Source organism: Brassica rapa, chromosome A09, assembly GCF_000309985.2.
Source record: "Brassica rapa cultivar Chiifu-401-42 chromosome A09, CAAS_Brap_v3.01, whole genome shotgun sequence".
In the NCBI taxonomy this organism is placed as follows: Eukaryota; Viridiplantae; Streptophyta; class Magnoliopsida; order Brassicales; family Brassicaceae; genus Brassica; species Brassica rapa.
In genome coordinates this window covers 7,332,007-7,346,743 of record NC_024803.2, presented here as the reverse complement: position 1 = coordinate 7,346,743, position 14,737 = coordinate 7,332,007, and the positions used below count along the sequence as shown (strand labels likewise).

General features: G+C 30.9%; 2 protein-coding genes across 2 annotated transcripts; both read left to right on the top strand.

Moving 5' to 3' along the window:
* Window positions 1-6,455: 6,455 nt before the first annotated feature.
* On the top strand, window positions 6,456-7,283 carry LOC108869629 (uncharacterized mitochondrial protein AtMg00310-like). Its single transcript, XM_033280876.1, has one exon. The coding sequence runs from the start codon at window positions 6,456-6,458 to the stop codon at window positions 7,281-7,283; it is 828 nt and encodes a 275-aa protein (XP_033136767.1).
* Window positions 7,284-11,754: 4,471 nt separating this feature from the next.
* Window positions 11,755-14,502, top strand: LOC103838028 (S-type anion channel SLAH1). The gene is made up of 2 exons (XM_009114441.3): window positions 11,755-13,655; window positions 13,741-14,502. The coding sequence occupies exons 1-2, from the start codon at window positions 12,795-12,797 to the stop codon at window positions 14,041-14,043; spliced, it is 1,164 nt and encodes a 387-aa protein (XP_009112689.1). The 5' UTR covers window positions 11,755-12,794; the 3' UTR covers window positions 14,044-14,502.
* Window positions 14,503-14,737: the final 235 nt, after the last annotated feature.

Sequence of the window (14,737 nt, the reverse complement as noted above, 5' to 3'; positions counted from 1 at the left end):
GGGATCAAAGATTTCAACATTCGGATATTTCTTAATTTTGGTTCGTGGTTCGGATCTTTGCGGGTTCGGTTTGGATTGAAATAACCTATTTAAATTATTTTTATTTTAAAATTCACTATATAGTTTAAATTTCTCAAAATCTATAAGCAAAATAATATATTTCATATAAATTTGAATAGCATATGTCATAGTACCTAAATTTAACATATAAATTGGTTTGGTTTAAATATTTGGATAGAGAATCAATAATTCTTTTAAATATTTCTGGTGTTTTGAATATACTTTAACTATTTTAGATATTTACTTTTGACTATTTGTATATATTTTCAAGTTTTAAACAAGTTTAAAAGTATCATATATATTCTGGATGTTTTTATATACATTAAATCTAAAAATAATTAATATATATAAATATATAAATCTGTTTCATATACATTCGGATACCCGAAATATTTTGGTTTGGATCGGATTAGGTTTCAGTTCTCTAAATTGATTTTTTTTGAATAATTCAAATATTTGATCAATTTCAGTTTGGGTTTGGTACTATTTATTCGGATTGAGATCGGTTAGGCTCTTCAGATTTGGGTTTTTTCTAATCCTAAATAGTGAAATAAAAAATAAATAGAAACATATTTTAAAAAATACACCCGCGCAAGCACACATGTCATAATCTAGTTTATCTTAAATTCGCTCTTTGTTGTATGAACCATTCCAAATTAATTACAACATCGCTTATGTAAGATGGACGTTAAATGAATTGTCTAAAAATGGTTAAATGGTTTAATGGGAGGCTAGCTTTAGCAGTAAATATATTAAAGAATTTCATTATGTTCAAGGAACTAGATCAAAGCGCATATAAATTTTTATATATTGTATATTATTTCCTCTATAAATTAAGAAACACTATAAATTAATAAATTTCTCTGGTCTCAAATTAGGTTTGTTCAAAATATGACACAAATCGATAAAATATAAAGATAGTATATTTAAAAATATAAAGATAATATATTTAAAAATATATATATAAATATATAGTTCCATTAAAATCAATAATTGATAATTTATATGTATAGACATTTTATGTAAATACAAACCAACCATTATATTGTTTCTATTATATTCCCAGTGGAATTATCATTATATTTTGACGAGATTTAGTAAAATTATATCTAAAACCACATTTAAATTCTATGAAACATATTTTATACACACCAAATAATATAACTAAAGTAATATAAATGTCAAATTTTAAAAAATCATTTATTCACGCATATATATTAAAATCAAATATTTTTCTTATTTTAGAAAACTATATGTTAAAATAAAAAAGTCTAAGAAAGGAAACTTTTTGTAAATGAATAACTCTATAAATTAATAAAATACTAAAATCCCAACATTAATAATTTTTAGAGTCTTTACTTTATACAATGAGGTGGGTTTTATACTATATAAAAAAAGACGCAAACCGAAAACAAGAGCACTAAACCATAAGCGTAATTTTTTTCAAGAGGTTTACAATGTCCCATCTTCCTATATATTAAATGAAAAGTCGCTTTAGTGATTTCTGGTGACGTGTCGCTCATAAGTGAAGTTTCAAGAAATTGTTATAATTTGATTGGTCGATTATTCTTAATTTTTATTTATTTAATTTAGATCTATAAATTTAAGGTAAGTCTAAAATCATTTAACATCACTTGCCGTATAATCAAAATAATATTACAAATAACAATTTATGGAAACTAATTCTCGAAATTATAGAAAGATTAATAATGTTTTATTTATTACATTTAATATTTATAAACTATAAAATATAATGAACAAAATTTTATACAAGATAATTATAATAGTTTTATACTCTACTTGATAAATTTTATTTGAATATAATTATATAATTACTATTTTAAATATTACAAAATCCAAACATGTTTATTAATATTATTTTTAAATTATTTATCGTTGTTTAAATAAATTTATCAAAATTTTAAAATAATTTATAAAATGTTATAAATTATTTATAAAAATATAAACATACTATATATATATATTGATTTAGAAGTCACATAAGTGATTTTTTATTACGTGTCGATCATAAATGAACTCTTCAAATTGTTATAATTTGATTGGCCGATAATGTTTAATTTTGTTTATTATAATTATATCTAAAAGGAAATGATAATTCAATTACCACTTTCCAAATAATCTACATAAGTTTAGAAATAATTATTTATGGTAACTAATTGTTAAAACTATGAAAGAGTAATAATGTGATTAATTTTTTTATATATTTATAAATTACATAAAAACAGAAACAAAAATGTTTATTTGAATTGATATAATGATTTTATATTCGTATAGAAAACCTTATATTTGTATATAAAGTATCTTAATAACTATTAATGTCTAATAAATCTCATGCATGCTTTATAAATCATTTATCAAATTATAAATAAATTTATAAAATTATTTATATTGGCTTATCAAATGTTTTAAATTATTATAAAAGGTTCTAAGTCATTTATAAAAGCTTATATATTAATTTATAAAATGTATTATGAAAATTTATTTTATATTAAATGAAAATTCACTTAATTAATTTTTTCTTAGGTAGGTGTCTTTGAGTTTTAGAAAAACTATTATAATTTGATTTGTTAATAGATTTTCTATTTTATTTATTTTATGAGTAAAAAAATCACTTCTAGAACCAATTTTTATCAGCATCCAAACGATATAAATATATTTCATAATATAATTTATGGTAATTAAATATGTGATTTATATAAAATATATGTAATGCTCATAAAATCATTTTATTACTCAAGTATTTATAAACTATATAATATATTTCAAAAGTAATTTATATAATTGATATAGTAGTTTTATATTCCTATGTATTTGAATATGAATATATAGAGAATGTGTAACAATCATATTGTTTTATCTTTTATCTTAATAAAGACATGTGACTTTAGCTACAAATTATTTAAAAATCAAATGTTTCAAAACTACATACCTTCAAAACTCATTTTTATTAAAAACTGAATTATGAATATTATATATAACTAATTTTAGTGAAAAATTTCAATACAAAATGTCAACAGATATTTAAAATAGTTATAATCATCTTTTTCAAAAATAATTATTCTTTAAAAATATTTAACAGTAAACACATTATACAATTTTTTATGATGAAAAGATATCTTAATTTGACAAACTATAATAAATATATTGTTAGAAAACATTCAAACCCGCAAAATTGCGGATATCCACCTAGTATTACATAAGAACCTAGACTTAATACGGGATATATACATTGAAAAATAAATATTTTCTTTCCTCCATGTTATAGTATTATGTGAATTTTTTCGTTTTATTTACAAGTGATACTTTTAATATACTAGTTTTTTTGGCATCGTTTAATATATTAGTTATTAAATTTTTTTTAACTATTTATATGTGCTATATTTTTATTTAGATATAGATGATAAATAGTGTTTTAATTTAAAATAGGAAAGAAGAATTATTTCTTAATCTATGCGGAGAGGAGAGCTTCTTTTAAAATGAAAATATAATATGTTGACAAAAATGAAGATATAATAATAAATTATTATACAAGTAGGTAGATATATTATAAATAATTAATCGTTGGCAAATTATATGTAATTTAATCAAAAGTAGACGAATAGTTCGCTATTAAAAAACAAAAGAGACGATGTTACTTTTTCGTATGTGCTATGTTTACTTTTACGTATGTGCTATATTAATATTATTTTTGACACCAATGTGTTTACTATATCATTATCAAAAATTAATGGATTGAATTCAACTATGATCAGACATTATTACCAATATATTCCCAATATATGGATAGTTTTCCACAACATTCGAAATCGACTTGGATAATGGTTCTACCTTTTTGTGTCAAAGGAATGGTTCTACTTATAACACTTTAAATCCTCTACGAAATTTTGTGTTTACTAATCTATATACACTACATTTTGCCAAAAATCTGATACTAAACTTTTACATTTCTGATCACTAGATTAATGGGTTCCACATAGATAATGCTTTGCCAAAAGTCATAAACATATGTCGAAGCTTTGCGGAGGTTTTTATTATGCAAATGACGTCTTTCTAACTCCGTCACAATCAAAAAGTTTCTCTTATAGTTTGGATGATTAGGTTGATTTTTACAAATGTTACTCCATCTTCCGTAATTGAATTAAAACCACTGAATTTTTTTTAACTGAAAAAAAAAATTCGGTGGTTTTGTATTTGGGAATTTCAATTACTGGGTTTCATCACGAAAGTTGTATTTGTATATTGGAGAAAACATAATTGCTTCCAATTGGTTACAAAATTTCTATAAGTTAAACAAAAAATTTCAATGGTTAGGACTCAATGTTCACAGAAGTTTTTTCTTTTGTTTTTGCGTGTGTTCAAAACATTTTGGACCATTTATTTTATATCCATGAAATGGCTTAGATTAATCTCTAAACGGAAGATGTATCTCAGATACAAAATATGGTTCTGTATACGCGTGGTTACATATGTTTAATTTCGTAGATTTTCTTCGAGCATAGATATCCTCAAATTTGCCTACCACTAAACTACCCCTGTGTGAACAAACCATTAGTTCATTGTTATTATCAACGATTACTTGTGAGACATAGCATATGTGCCCCATGACTCACTTAGTCACTTATCCGAATATCACCCACCAATTGATTTTTACTATTGTAAATCACCAATATTTAAAAATATATAATTAATTATTGAAACAATTACACATAGATGCATTTTTTTAAGTTTACAATTATATCTATAGACATTTGTTACCTTAGATACACATTTTTTGCTCATAAATTCTCTAAAACATCCTTGAACTAAACTAAACCAAATCATGTCTCATTTTCTCTTCGTTATCCATCCTCTTTTTCTTTATCTTATTTCTTTTTCTTTTTGTCATAAATTGATATAAACCAAAAAAAAATTTCAGTTTACTTTATGTGAATCTCAAAAGTATGTCTGGTAACAATCCTCTTAAATCCATTTCTACTTCTTTTTTTTTTTTGGATTTTACTTGTGTCATGAATCAGTCAAAGCTACAATTCAACTTTAGTTTTCGTTGTTGTGTTTGTGATTTTGCGAAGATAGCATTGGATGGATTGTAACGATGTTTTACTTGTTAATCACAATGCCGCCTTCGTTGGTGGTGAAGAGCAAGAGCGACCTAAACAGTGTTTAACAAAGAGGATTTCACCGCCGCCCAAAACAACGAAGCCATGGAAACGACATAAACCATAGATGGTGGATTTAGTTCTTCACGTGTAGGTTCGGCGGTGGGAGATTCTCGGCCGTCGTCACCATCACTCCACGATCACCTCTCGACTTCACACGGCGGTCACTGTCTGCCGGTCACTGTCGATCCAAAAACTCGAGAAAACAAAGGCAAAACTTTGTTTCTTATTGCAATTGTGGTCCCTCACCTTTTGGTTATTCACACCGCCCCAAAATTCTTAAAATGTGTAGAACGATCTCCTTAATTTAGTCTGAAATTTTTAATTATGCACTCTAGACCATGTCAAATGCAAATGAACGAATATGCATCGAAGACATCTAAAAACATCCGCAGCAATGAGTTTTTAACTGAGTCTCTCACTAAAAAAAATCAAAAGAAAGAAACACAAAAAAAAAGGGAGAGGGGAAGAATCGACTCTTCGTAATGAGACGATTCTGGAAGAAAGAATTACTAGTGTAGCTTCATTTATTTGTTTAAAATTAATTATTTATTTAATTTATGATAAATTATTTTTGTTATAATAAAAAAATACTCTTTTAGCTATATCAACCGATGGTGATGTTTAAATGCAAAAATGATTTAAATGAGCTAAAAACAAAGGATAAACTCGTTAAAATAACTAGATATCAATCATCAACATTAAAAACTCACATTTTTGCTCTTTAATCAGTCAGCCTTTGTTGCTGGGAGACAGATTTCTGATAATGTTATGATCGCTCAGGAAATGTTCCATGCATTGCGAACGAAGCCAAGTGGACGGAATGAAAGGATGGCCATCAAGATAGATATGAGCAAAGCATATGATAGGATGGAGTGGTCTTTTATTGAAGCTGTCCTGCATAAGATGGGTTTCTCAGAAATTTGGATCAGCTGGGTCATGCGATGCATTACATCGGTGAAATATAAGGTTCTCATGAATGGAGAACCAAGAGGGAATATTACTCCAGGTAGAGGATTACGCCAAGGAGATCCTCTGTCTCCTTTCATTTTTATTCTATGCACGGAAGCGCTCGCTAGCCTTCTTAATCATGCAGAGATACAAGGGAAGATAACAGGGATGCGTGTTACACGCACGTGTCCGTCGGTATCCCACCTTTTCTTTGCTGATGATAGCCTTTTCTTCTGTAAGGCGGAGCCCCGTGAATGTGAAGAAGTAATGAAAGTAGTCAGAAGATATGGCAAAGCATCTGATCAATGTATCAACTTTGACAAATCGTCCTTACTCTTCGGTAAGCGGATTAATACAATTACTAGACAAAAGATTAAAGATGCACTTGGGATACAGAATGAAGGTGGAATGGGAACATACTTGGGCATCCCCGAAGACATAAGTGGATCTAAATACAAACTTTTTGCATTCCTGAAAGACAAGCTGATGCATAGAGTGAATGGATGGACAGGTAGATGGCTCTCAAAAGGTGGAAAGGAGGTGTTGATTAAATCTATCCTGCTTGCTCTTCCGACATACGTCATGTCGACTTTCCTGCTCCCATTGGAGATATGTGAAAATTTAGCTAGTGCCATCGCCCAGTTCTGGTGGAGCTCGAATCCACCAAAGAGAGGAATACACTGGGCAAAATGGGAAAAAGTGTGCCTACCAAGAGAGGAGGGTGGAATTGGTTTCCGAATGATCCATGAGTTCAATCTGGCTCTTCTGGCTAAACAACTATGGAGACTAGTACAGTTCCCTGATTCTCTGGTCGCTAGAGTTTTACGGGGAAGATATTATAGTTTGAGCTCTCCCTTGAGAGTAAACGCTGTGACTAGCCCATCCTATGTGTGGACTAGCATTTCTGCTGCAAGAAAATTGCTACTACTGGGCATTAGACAGAAGATACATTCAGGCTATGAAGTTAAGGTGTGGGAGGATCCATGGATCCCATCGAACCCCGCGAGGCCAGCTGTCCCCATAGCTCCAGTTATGCATCCTAATATGAGAGTGAGCGATCTTATTGATCAGGAATCAAAGGATTGGGATGTGTGACTATTGGAGAATTATGTTCATCCTGAGGATATACCATTCATAAGGAGTTTGGCAATAAGTTCATCTCATCGTCGTGATACCTTTTGCTGGGACTTTACAAGGAATGGCCAATACACGGTCAAATCTGGATATTGGGTGGCTCAGAATCTATTAAAGATAACGGAGGAAAAGGATGTTTTAGAGCCAAGTATTACAAAGCTCCAAGCCTTTGCGTGGAAATTAAAGGCTCCTACGAAGATATGTCATCTTATATGGCAGTTGTTAACTGGTCACGTGGCAGTAACGAGGAACTTAGTTAGACGTAATATGAGGTGTGATAATTATTGCCCAAGATGTGGAGAAGTGGAGGAGACCGTCACACATGCAATTTTTGAATGCCCACCAGCTCTTCAAGCGTGGTCGTTATCATCAACTCCGACAGGCCCAAATATTTTCCCGGTTTCGAGCGTCTACACAAATATGGATTATCTATTCTGGAGGAAGAATAGTATCATTGGGCCAGAGCATGATAGGGATCCATATCCCTGGATAATATGGTACATTTGGAAGGCTAGGAACGAAAAACTCTTCAGGGGAATAGATAGAGATACATTGGAACTAGTTAGACATGCAGAGAGTGAATGCCAAGCTTGGTTTGATGCTAATGAAGTGGTACAAGCTGGGGCACAAGATAATATAAATGAGGAACCCCAAGTCGTACGCTTGAGGAATATTTGCTAGTTAGATGGCTCTTGGACATCTTCTGCTAACTTTAGTGGAAGCGGATGGGCATGGATGGATAGTTCTGGGAATACTCAACTTATGGGAGCAAGGAACCTTCCCCGACGTGAATCAGCCTTACACTCGGAAGTAGAAGCACTACGGTGGGCGATGGAGAACATGCTACAATATTCGACCTGTCAGAGCTTTGGAACAGATTGTAAGGAATTGATTGCAATGGTAAAGGACCCTCAGGCGTGGCCAAGCTTTTCGACAGAATTGGAGAGGATAGGAACGCTACAGATATGCTTCCCAGCTTTCAACATCTCTCACGTTCCACGGACGCACAATCGGACTGCTGATTTTTTAGCTAAGACTGCTAGATCTTTCCATAGGGAGTTACATTTTGTTGGTTGTTCTATTCCGGTTTGGTTACCCAGACCACCTCAAGTTTGAGTAATAGAATGGTCTTTTGACGTCAAAAAAAAAAAAAAAAAAAAAATATAGTTTAGAGTAAGAAATGCTCCAATGATATTCTATTTCTCACTCTATAATAGAGTGAAAAATAGGTTTATTCCAAATATAGAGTAATTTGTTTTTTTTTTATTCATTACTCTATTTTCTACTCTAAAATAGAGTACCATTGTAGCAAATTCAAACTCTATTATAAAATTACTCTATTTTAGAGTAAAAAATAGAATAATCCATTAGAGATGGTCTAACATTCAATTCTTGTGTCCACATTTCTGACTTTAGAATTTTTAATGTTAGAATTCTTTATTCTATATAACAAATTTTATATCCATGATCAACTGACTACAGTCCTTGTGTATACATTTATCTTATCCACGTCTTTTAAATCCACATTTTCCTTTTTTTCAAAAAAAAAACTCAGATCAGTGTTCAAACTATATACACTTTTGCATTCCAAGGATCTATTTTAAACTTCGAACAAACTTATACAGTACGATCAACATATTATTAATCCAAATTTGAGGTTATACGAATTAGAAATTATACGCAATTTGAGGTTTTACACAATTTACATGCACAAAACTCTCTCGTCCATATTTTTTGGCCAACAAAATCCTTATCCACATTTTTTCTAGTCAAATTATTTTTTATCCACACTTCTATATCTACACGTCCACATAACACTTGTACAATAAATTAAAACTAGATTTTGACCCGCCCGTCCGGGCGGGTGTTTTCTTTCGCTTTGATATTTTTTTTAAAAAATTGCTCTATATTATTGAGTGTTGCAGGTGTTTCACTTTGATGTTTTTAAACTTTGTTCTATATTGTTGAATGTATATACTATATACACTTTCCGATCCAATTTTTTGTTTAGTATGTTTTTCAAAACAACATGATTTTTTAACAGAAATATACTGTGATTTTATATATTCTCTTAAACATTTTATGGTTCTAATAGTTTAAATAAATATTTGTATTTTTAAAATTGATTCTAATAGAAATTAAAATATTCGTTAAGTAACATATTTGTAAACAATGTTTTTTTATAACAATGTGACATATATTGATATTAATTTATTATTGATTTCATCCATATTTTACATCTTTAGGTATTAGTACAAATTTGTCTAATCAAATGGGTAAATATATATATAAGTAAACAAACATACCTAACATTTTTTCTTTTGTTTTGTTTTATGTTAGTCGATGAATCAAATTTAAGCTTTTTTCATATCCTCTCTTCTGGTTAGTTGTTACTAATCGCTTCTAATCAAAAGACTAAACTCAACCGAAAAGAAGAAATACACGCCACCATCACTTAATTATGTGTGTTTCAACTAACCTTCAACTTCTTAAAGTGATCTACGTCAAAACAAAACTAAGGTTCGAGTCATGACTATTTTTTCTTTTAGGTTATGATATTTAGTTCCTCAGATGTATTGAATTCGTGTTTATGTCTTATATATACATTAACTATGAGAGATCGTTGTAGATGGGAGACTAATTGGTAGATCAAAACACTCAATTTAAGAAGAAAGCAGAGGATGGTGAATTTGAGAGGATGAATGGAACAGCATGTTGAAGATCGGGGTCCAATAGAACCCTTATAATATCTTTCGATATTAGCATATTAAAAACAAAAACTCCAGACATATAATCCAGCGAATCGGAATCATTACAAAGGTAAGTATTTTTTTTATAATAGGGTCTTAATTTTTTTCATACTTGAAGTGATTGTATCAGAATCGACTCATAGTTCTATAGATGTTTTAGTAATAAGTTATACTATTGCCTTAACTATATTTGTTAAATTTTAACTTGATTCAATGAAGCATATATGTGTTATGTAAATGATTGTGTAATCAACATTGAAAACATGAAACTAATAGAATCTTTTCAAAATAGCGAAGTAAATATATCTCGTATTGTCAAACACATAAGCAAATGCATACTTATATAAAATAAGTGTTTCATAATAAGATGAAATCGTAGTTGACATTTAAAACCAAACTCTTCATGAAGCATACGCAAAAGCTATAAGATGTTTGTATAGCTTCTCTTTGCCCTTGTAACCTAGGAGGGACTGTTTCTCCGGTTAACCGGATTTTGTACTGTTTCCGATGCCCACTAAAGGGGATGATATTTAATGAATTTTTTTTTTTTTAAACGCATATGCATGAAACCAAAGAACATTATTTGTTGCGGTAAACATGTTTTCTGTGAAATGTGGATGGGTAGTAGGTAATTCTAAGTATATATATAGATGGGTAAAAAATCTTAGGTTTTAGAGGAGATATGGCGTGCCTAGATGCAGTTTCGATATCCTCTGCTTTACATTTTTAAACTAAATCATATCTTTTGAAAATATATGCTAAACAGTTCTAAATATTGTTATAATGGCTTGCGCAGAATATGGAAAATAATTATGAAAGACATTTATAATTGATTGAAGGTTTTCATGGAATATCTTGGGAGGCAAGATGAGAGAATAAGAAAATATCTAGTTTGATTGTGAATCACGCTATATTTGGTTTACTATTAAAACTATAATTTTGGTTCTAATTTTGTAAATTGACATTATTAATTAATTAAAAGGCAGTGAAATAAGACGGTAATTATTGAGGAAAACTCAGGGCTAAGTACTATTTGTACTTCTGTTTTAATAGTTTAGATTTGTAAAATATAATAAAATATCAATATATATGTATATGAATATGAATATCGAAATAAAAAACTTGATCCAAATAAATTTCCCGTTTATGTATTTTCATCCATGCTTTTCCTTTACCAGTCCATGTCTCTACCTTTCATGTTTACGGATACATATGCACATTTTTATGTCCACACATTTTTATGTCTATGTTTATAAATGTTTTTCTATAATTGTTAAAATAAATAAAATGAATTTTAAAATATAGAGAATTTTTTTATAATTTATTAGATATACTCCCTTCGTTTCTAAAAAAAATCTATATTTTAGAATTTTCACACTTTTTAATAAAACATATTAAACCTTAGCTATAAATGCATAGTTTTTTTTCTAGGTGTAAAGAAACTTAGAAAATGACTAAACATGCACTCTTAATTATTCTTTTGTGATATGGTATACTTAGCCTGAAACAGCTAATCTAATCGTCTACACAAACCCCACACTTTAATGTTGTGGTGAGTTGTTGACAAAAAGAACATAATCATTTAATATAAACGAGCTTAGAATTTTTTAATAGCGTTCGAACTTATACGTCTAACAAATTACAAAACCAATTGATTTTCTAGAAACTCTTTGTATAACACATTAACTCCTACCAAAGTCGGAGTCTCGTATTCAGAAAAGTTAAGTAAGAACTCACATTTTTGATGACATAGACATGTCTCGTAATCAGAAAACTAAACAAAATGAAAGCTAAGAATGCACTTATATATACAAATACTATTGATATAATCGGGCGCTTGTGACCTGGTGATAAAAGGTTCACGGCTGTGAGTTCTGCTACCTAGGTTCGAGTTCCGACCACTGTTGATTAAAATGAAGTGAAAAAGCGGTCTTCCTGGATGCTTTCGGCGAGCTCCCGGCTCAACTCCGGTGTACGGTTATCTTTTTCGAGGATATCCGGATACAGGATATCAAAAAAAAAATACTTGATATAACTATTGAAAATTATCGATAAACGTACCACTTTTTATGACCGGTTTTTCTTACCTGCCGATCTTAAACTATAAGGATTTTGCCCTGTACAACACTTTTATGCAGCATAGAAAACGTGAGAGTTATTCTTGGAGCTTTTACGCATCGGCTCTTGACCTTGATCAACAGGTGATTATTGCATCTGAATCTGTACTGGAAAAAGCTGATCATCTTTTATAACAATATACTTGTTTATCTCAATTTGAATACATCTTATAGAAAATTAGAAGAATTTTTGATAAGTAGTGGGACGCTGGCATCAGTCCTTTAAAGCTAGTGGTAACATCCTATGATAAGAAAACCTAATAATCCTGTTCTTATAATGGTACCAGTTAGGTAAAGCAGGAATAAATATAAAAGATTAATTGGAATAACTTTTTTTATTCATGAAACCTAAACAAGAAATGTTGAGATGTACTGTACAAGTTACTGAACTTACCAAAATTTACCAAAATTTGCATCCTTATGAGGATTCCATTATCTTTTAAGTAAACATCCTTGTCCAGCACTAACTAACTCCCCCTAAATCACGTGTGTTGTACTAGTTAACCTACATTACCTTCCCTGCCTACATATATGAGCTCTATCCTAAGGTTAGAACAACACAACCCCAAAACAAGCCATTACTTCTATTACATCCACATACCAAGATGGAAAGCTTGGAAATTCCTAGGCAAGAAGTTCACATCAAAATTAATGATTCACTATCGACCACTAAAGAGAGAAACACTGACCTCCCTCATGCCAAACCCATTGTTCTGATGTCTGTATTGAGTAGTCTCCATGCAGGCTATTTCAGAATAAGCCTCTCTCTCTGCAGCCAGGCTCTGCTATGGAAGATAATGATCGCACCTCATTCACTAAGCATGTCTCACTTGCAAAGCAGTCTCCCGTCTATGGCGTTCCATCTCCTGTGGTACCTAGCACTTGCAACGCAACTGTCACTCTGTGTTTTGTACGCGTTGAAGTGTTTCTTCTTCTTTGACTTGGTGAAAGAAGAGTTCTCACATTATATTGGAGTAAACTATCTTTACGCTCCATCCATCTCATGGCTTATCTTGCTTCAGTCAGCTCCAGTGATGGAACCACAAAGCGTTCTGTATCAGACATTATTCTCCGTGTTTGCTCTTCCCGTCTTGGCCCTCGACACAAAGCTTTATGGCCAGTGGTTCACAACAGAGAAAAGGTTCCTGTCGATGATGGCAAACCCGGCAAGCCAAGTATCAGTAATTGCAAACCTAGTGGCTGCACGGGGAGCAGCAGAGATAGGTTGGATGGAGTGTGCTCTATGCTTGTTCTCGCTCGGGATGGTTCACTATTTGGTTATCTTTGTTACACTTTATCAACGTCTACCGGGAGGTAAGAACTTCCCAACCAAGCTGAGGCCAGTTTTCTTCTTGTTCTTTGCTGCACCAGCCATGGGAAGTCTAGCTTGGAACTCCATTTGTGGAACCTTTGATCCTCTAGCAAAGATGTTGTTCTTTCTTTCGCTCTTCATCTTCATGTCCCTGGTAAGTGTACGCAACACAGCAAGAAAAATAAAATCAAAACATGACAAGACATTTAATTAATTAATTTATTTATTTACATTATCAGGTTTGTAGGCCAAATCTTTTCAAGAAGGCAATGAAAAGATTCAATGTTGCATGGTGGGCTTACTCGTTCCCCATCACTTTTCTTGCATTAGACTCAGTTCAGTATGCGCAAGATGTGAAAGATCAGGTCGCTTCTGGAATGATGCTTATCTTCTCATCTATCTCCGTTTTGATCTTCCTTGGTATGATGGTTCTGACAGCAGCAAACAGCAATAGACTACTCAGACGAGATCCTGTCCTCGGTTCTGCAGCTAGTCCAAAAGACAAGCAAAAGTCATCACGGCTCGGCACTGGTACATGTTAACCAAAGGCAAAGCTAGTCTGCTCCAGCTTTTCCACTTAGAAAACCAAGTGCTTGCTTCTTCATAGCTTCTATGACCTTCTTTATTATGCGTAACTCTTTATTATGCGTAATCCTCTCAATGCAATGATGCAACCACTATCGATTTAACACAGCAGAAGACTAAGTTTCATATTTGAAACCCAAACCCCAATTTTCAGTTCATAAAACCTTAATAACCACTTTGATTGTATTTTAGTTCAATAAAAAGTCAAAAATATATAATATATCTATATCAAACTCAATTGCGACAGAAAAAATTATAATCATTGAGATTCTAGAAACTGAAATATCGTATCCTAGTTTTTTTAAACAACTGAAAACTGTAGTCAAAGTCACAAACTACATAAACATACAAAATGCTATTTTCTATTTATTCTTACCCATGCATGCACAAATTCTACGGAAGCTCAAACAAAATATTAAAACTCGGACTAAAAGCGTCTCCAAAAAAAACTCTATTTCGAAGTTTCCAAAACTCTATATTTGAAATTTAAAGGTATTTTTCTCCAAAAGCAAAACTTCAAACTCAACTTTAAAACTATTTATATTTTATAATATGACCCTTATATTTGTCATAACTAATTTAAATACATAAAACTTTTGTAAATAACTATCACATATATAAACATATTATAACAATATTAATTAATAAAAT

Coding starts and splice junctions, on each gene's coding strand:
- LOC108869629 (XM_033280876.1), top strand. CDS start 6,456: ATGAAAGTAGTCAGAAGATATGGCAAAGCATCTGATCAATGTATCAAC.
- LOC103838028 (XM_009114441.3), top strand. CDS start 12,795: ATGGAAAGCTTGGAAATTCCTAGGCAAGAAGTTCACATCAAAATTAAT. Junction 13,656..13,740: donor TCTTCATCTTCATGTCCCTG/GTAAGTGTACGC, acceptor TTACATTATCAG/GTTTGTAGGCCAAATCTTTT.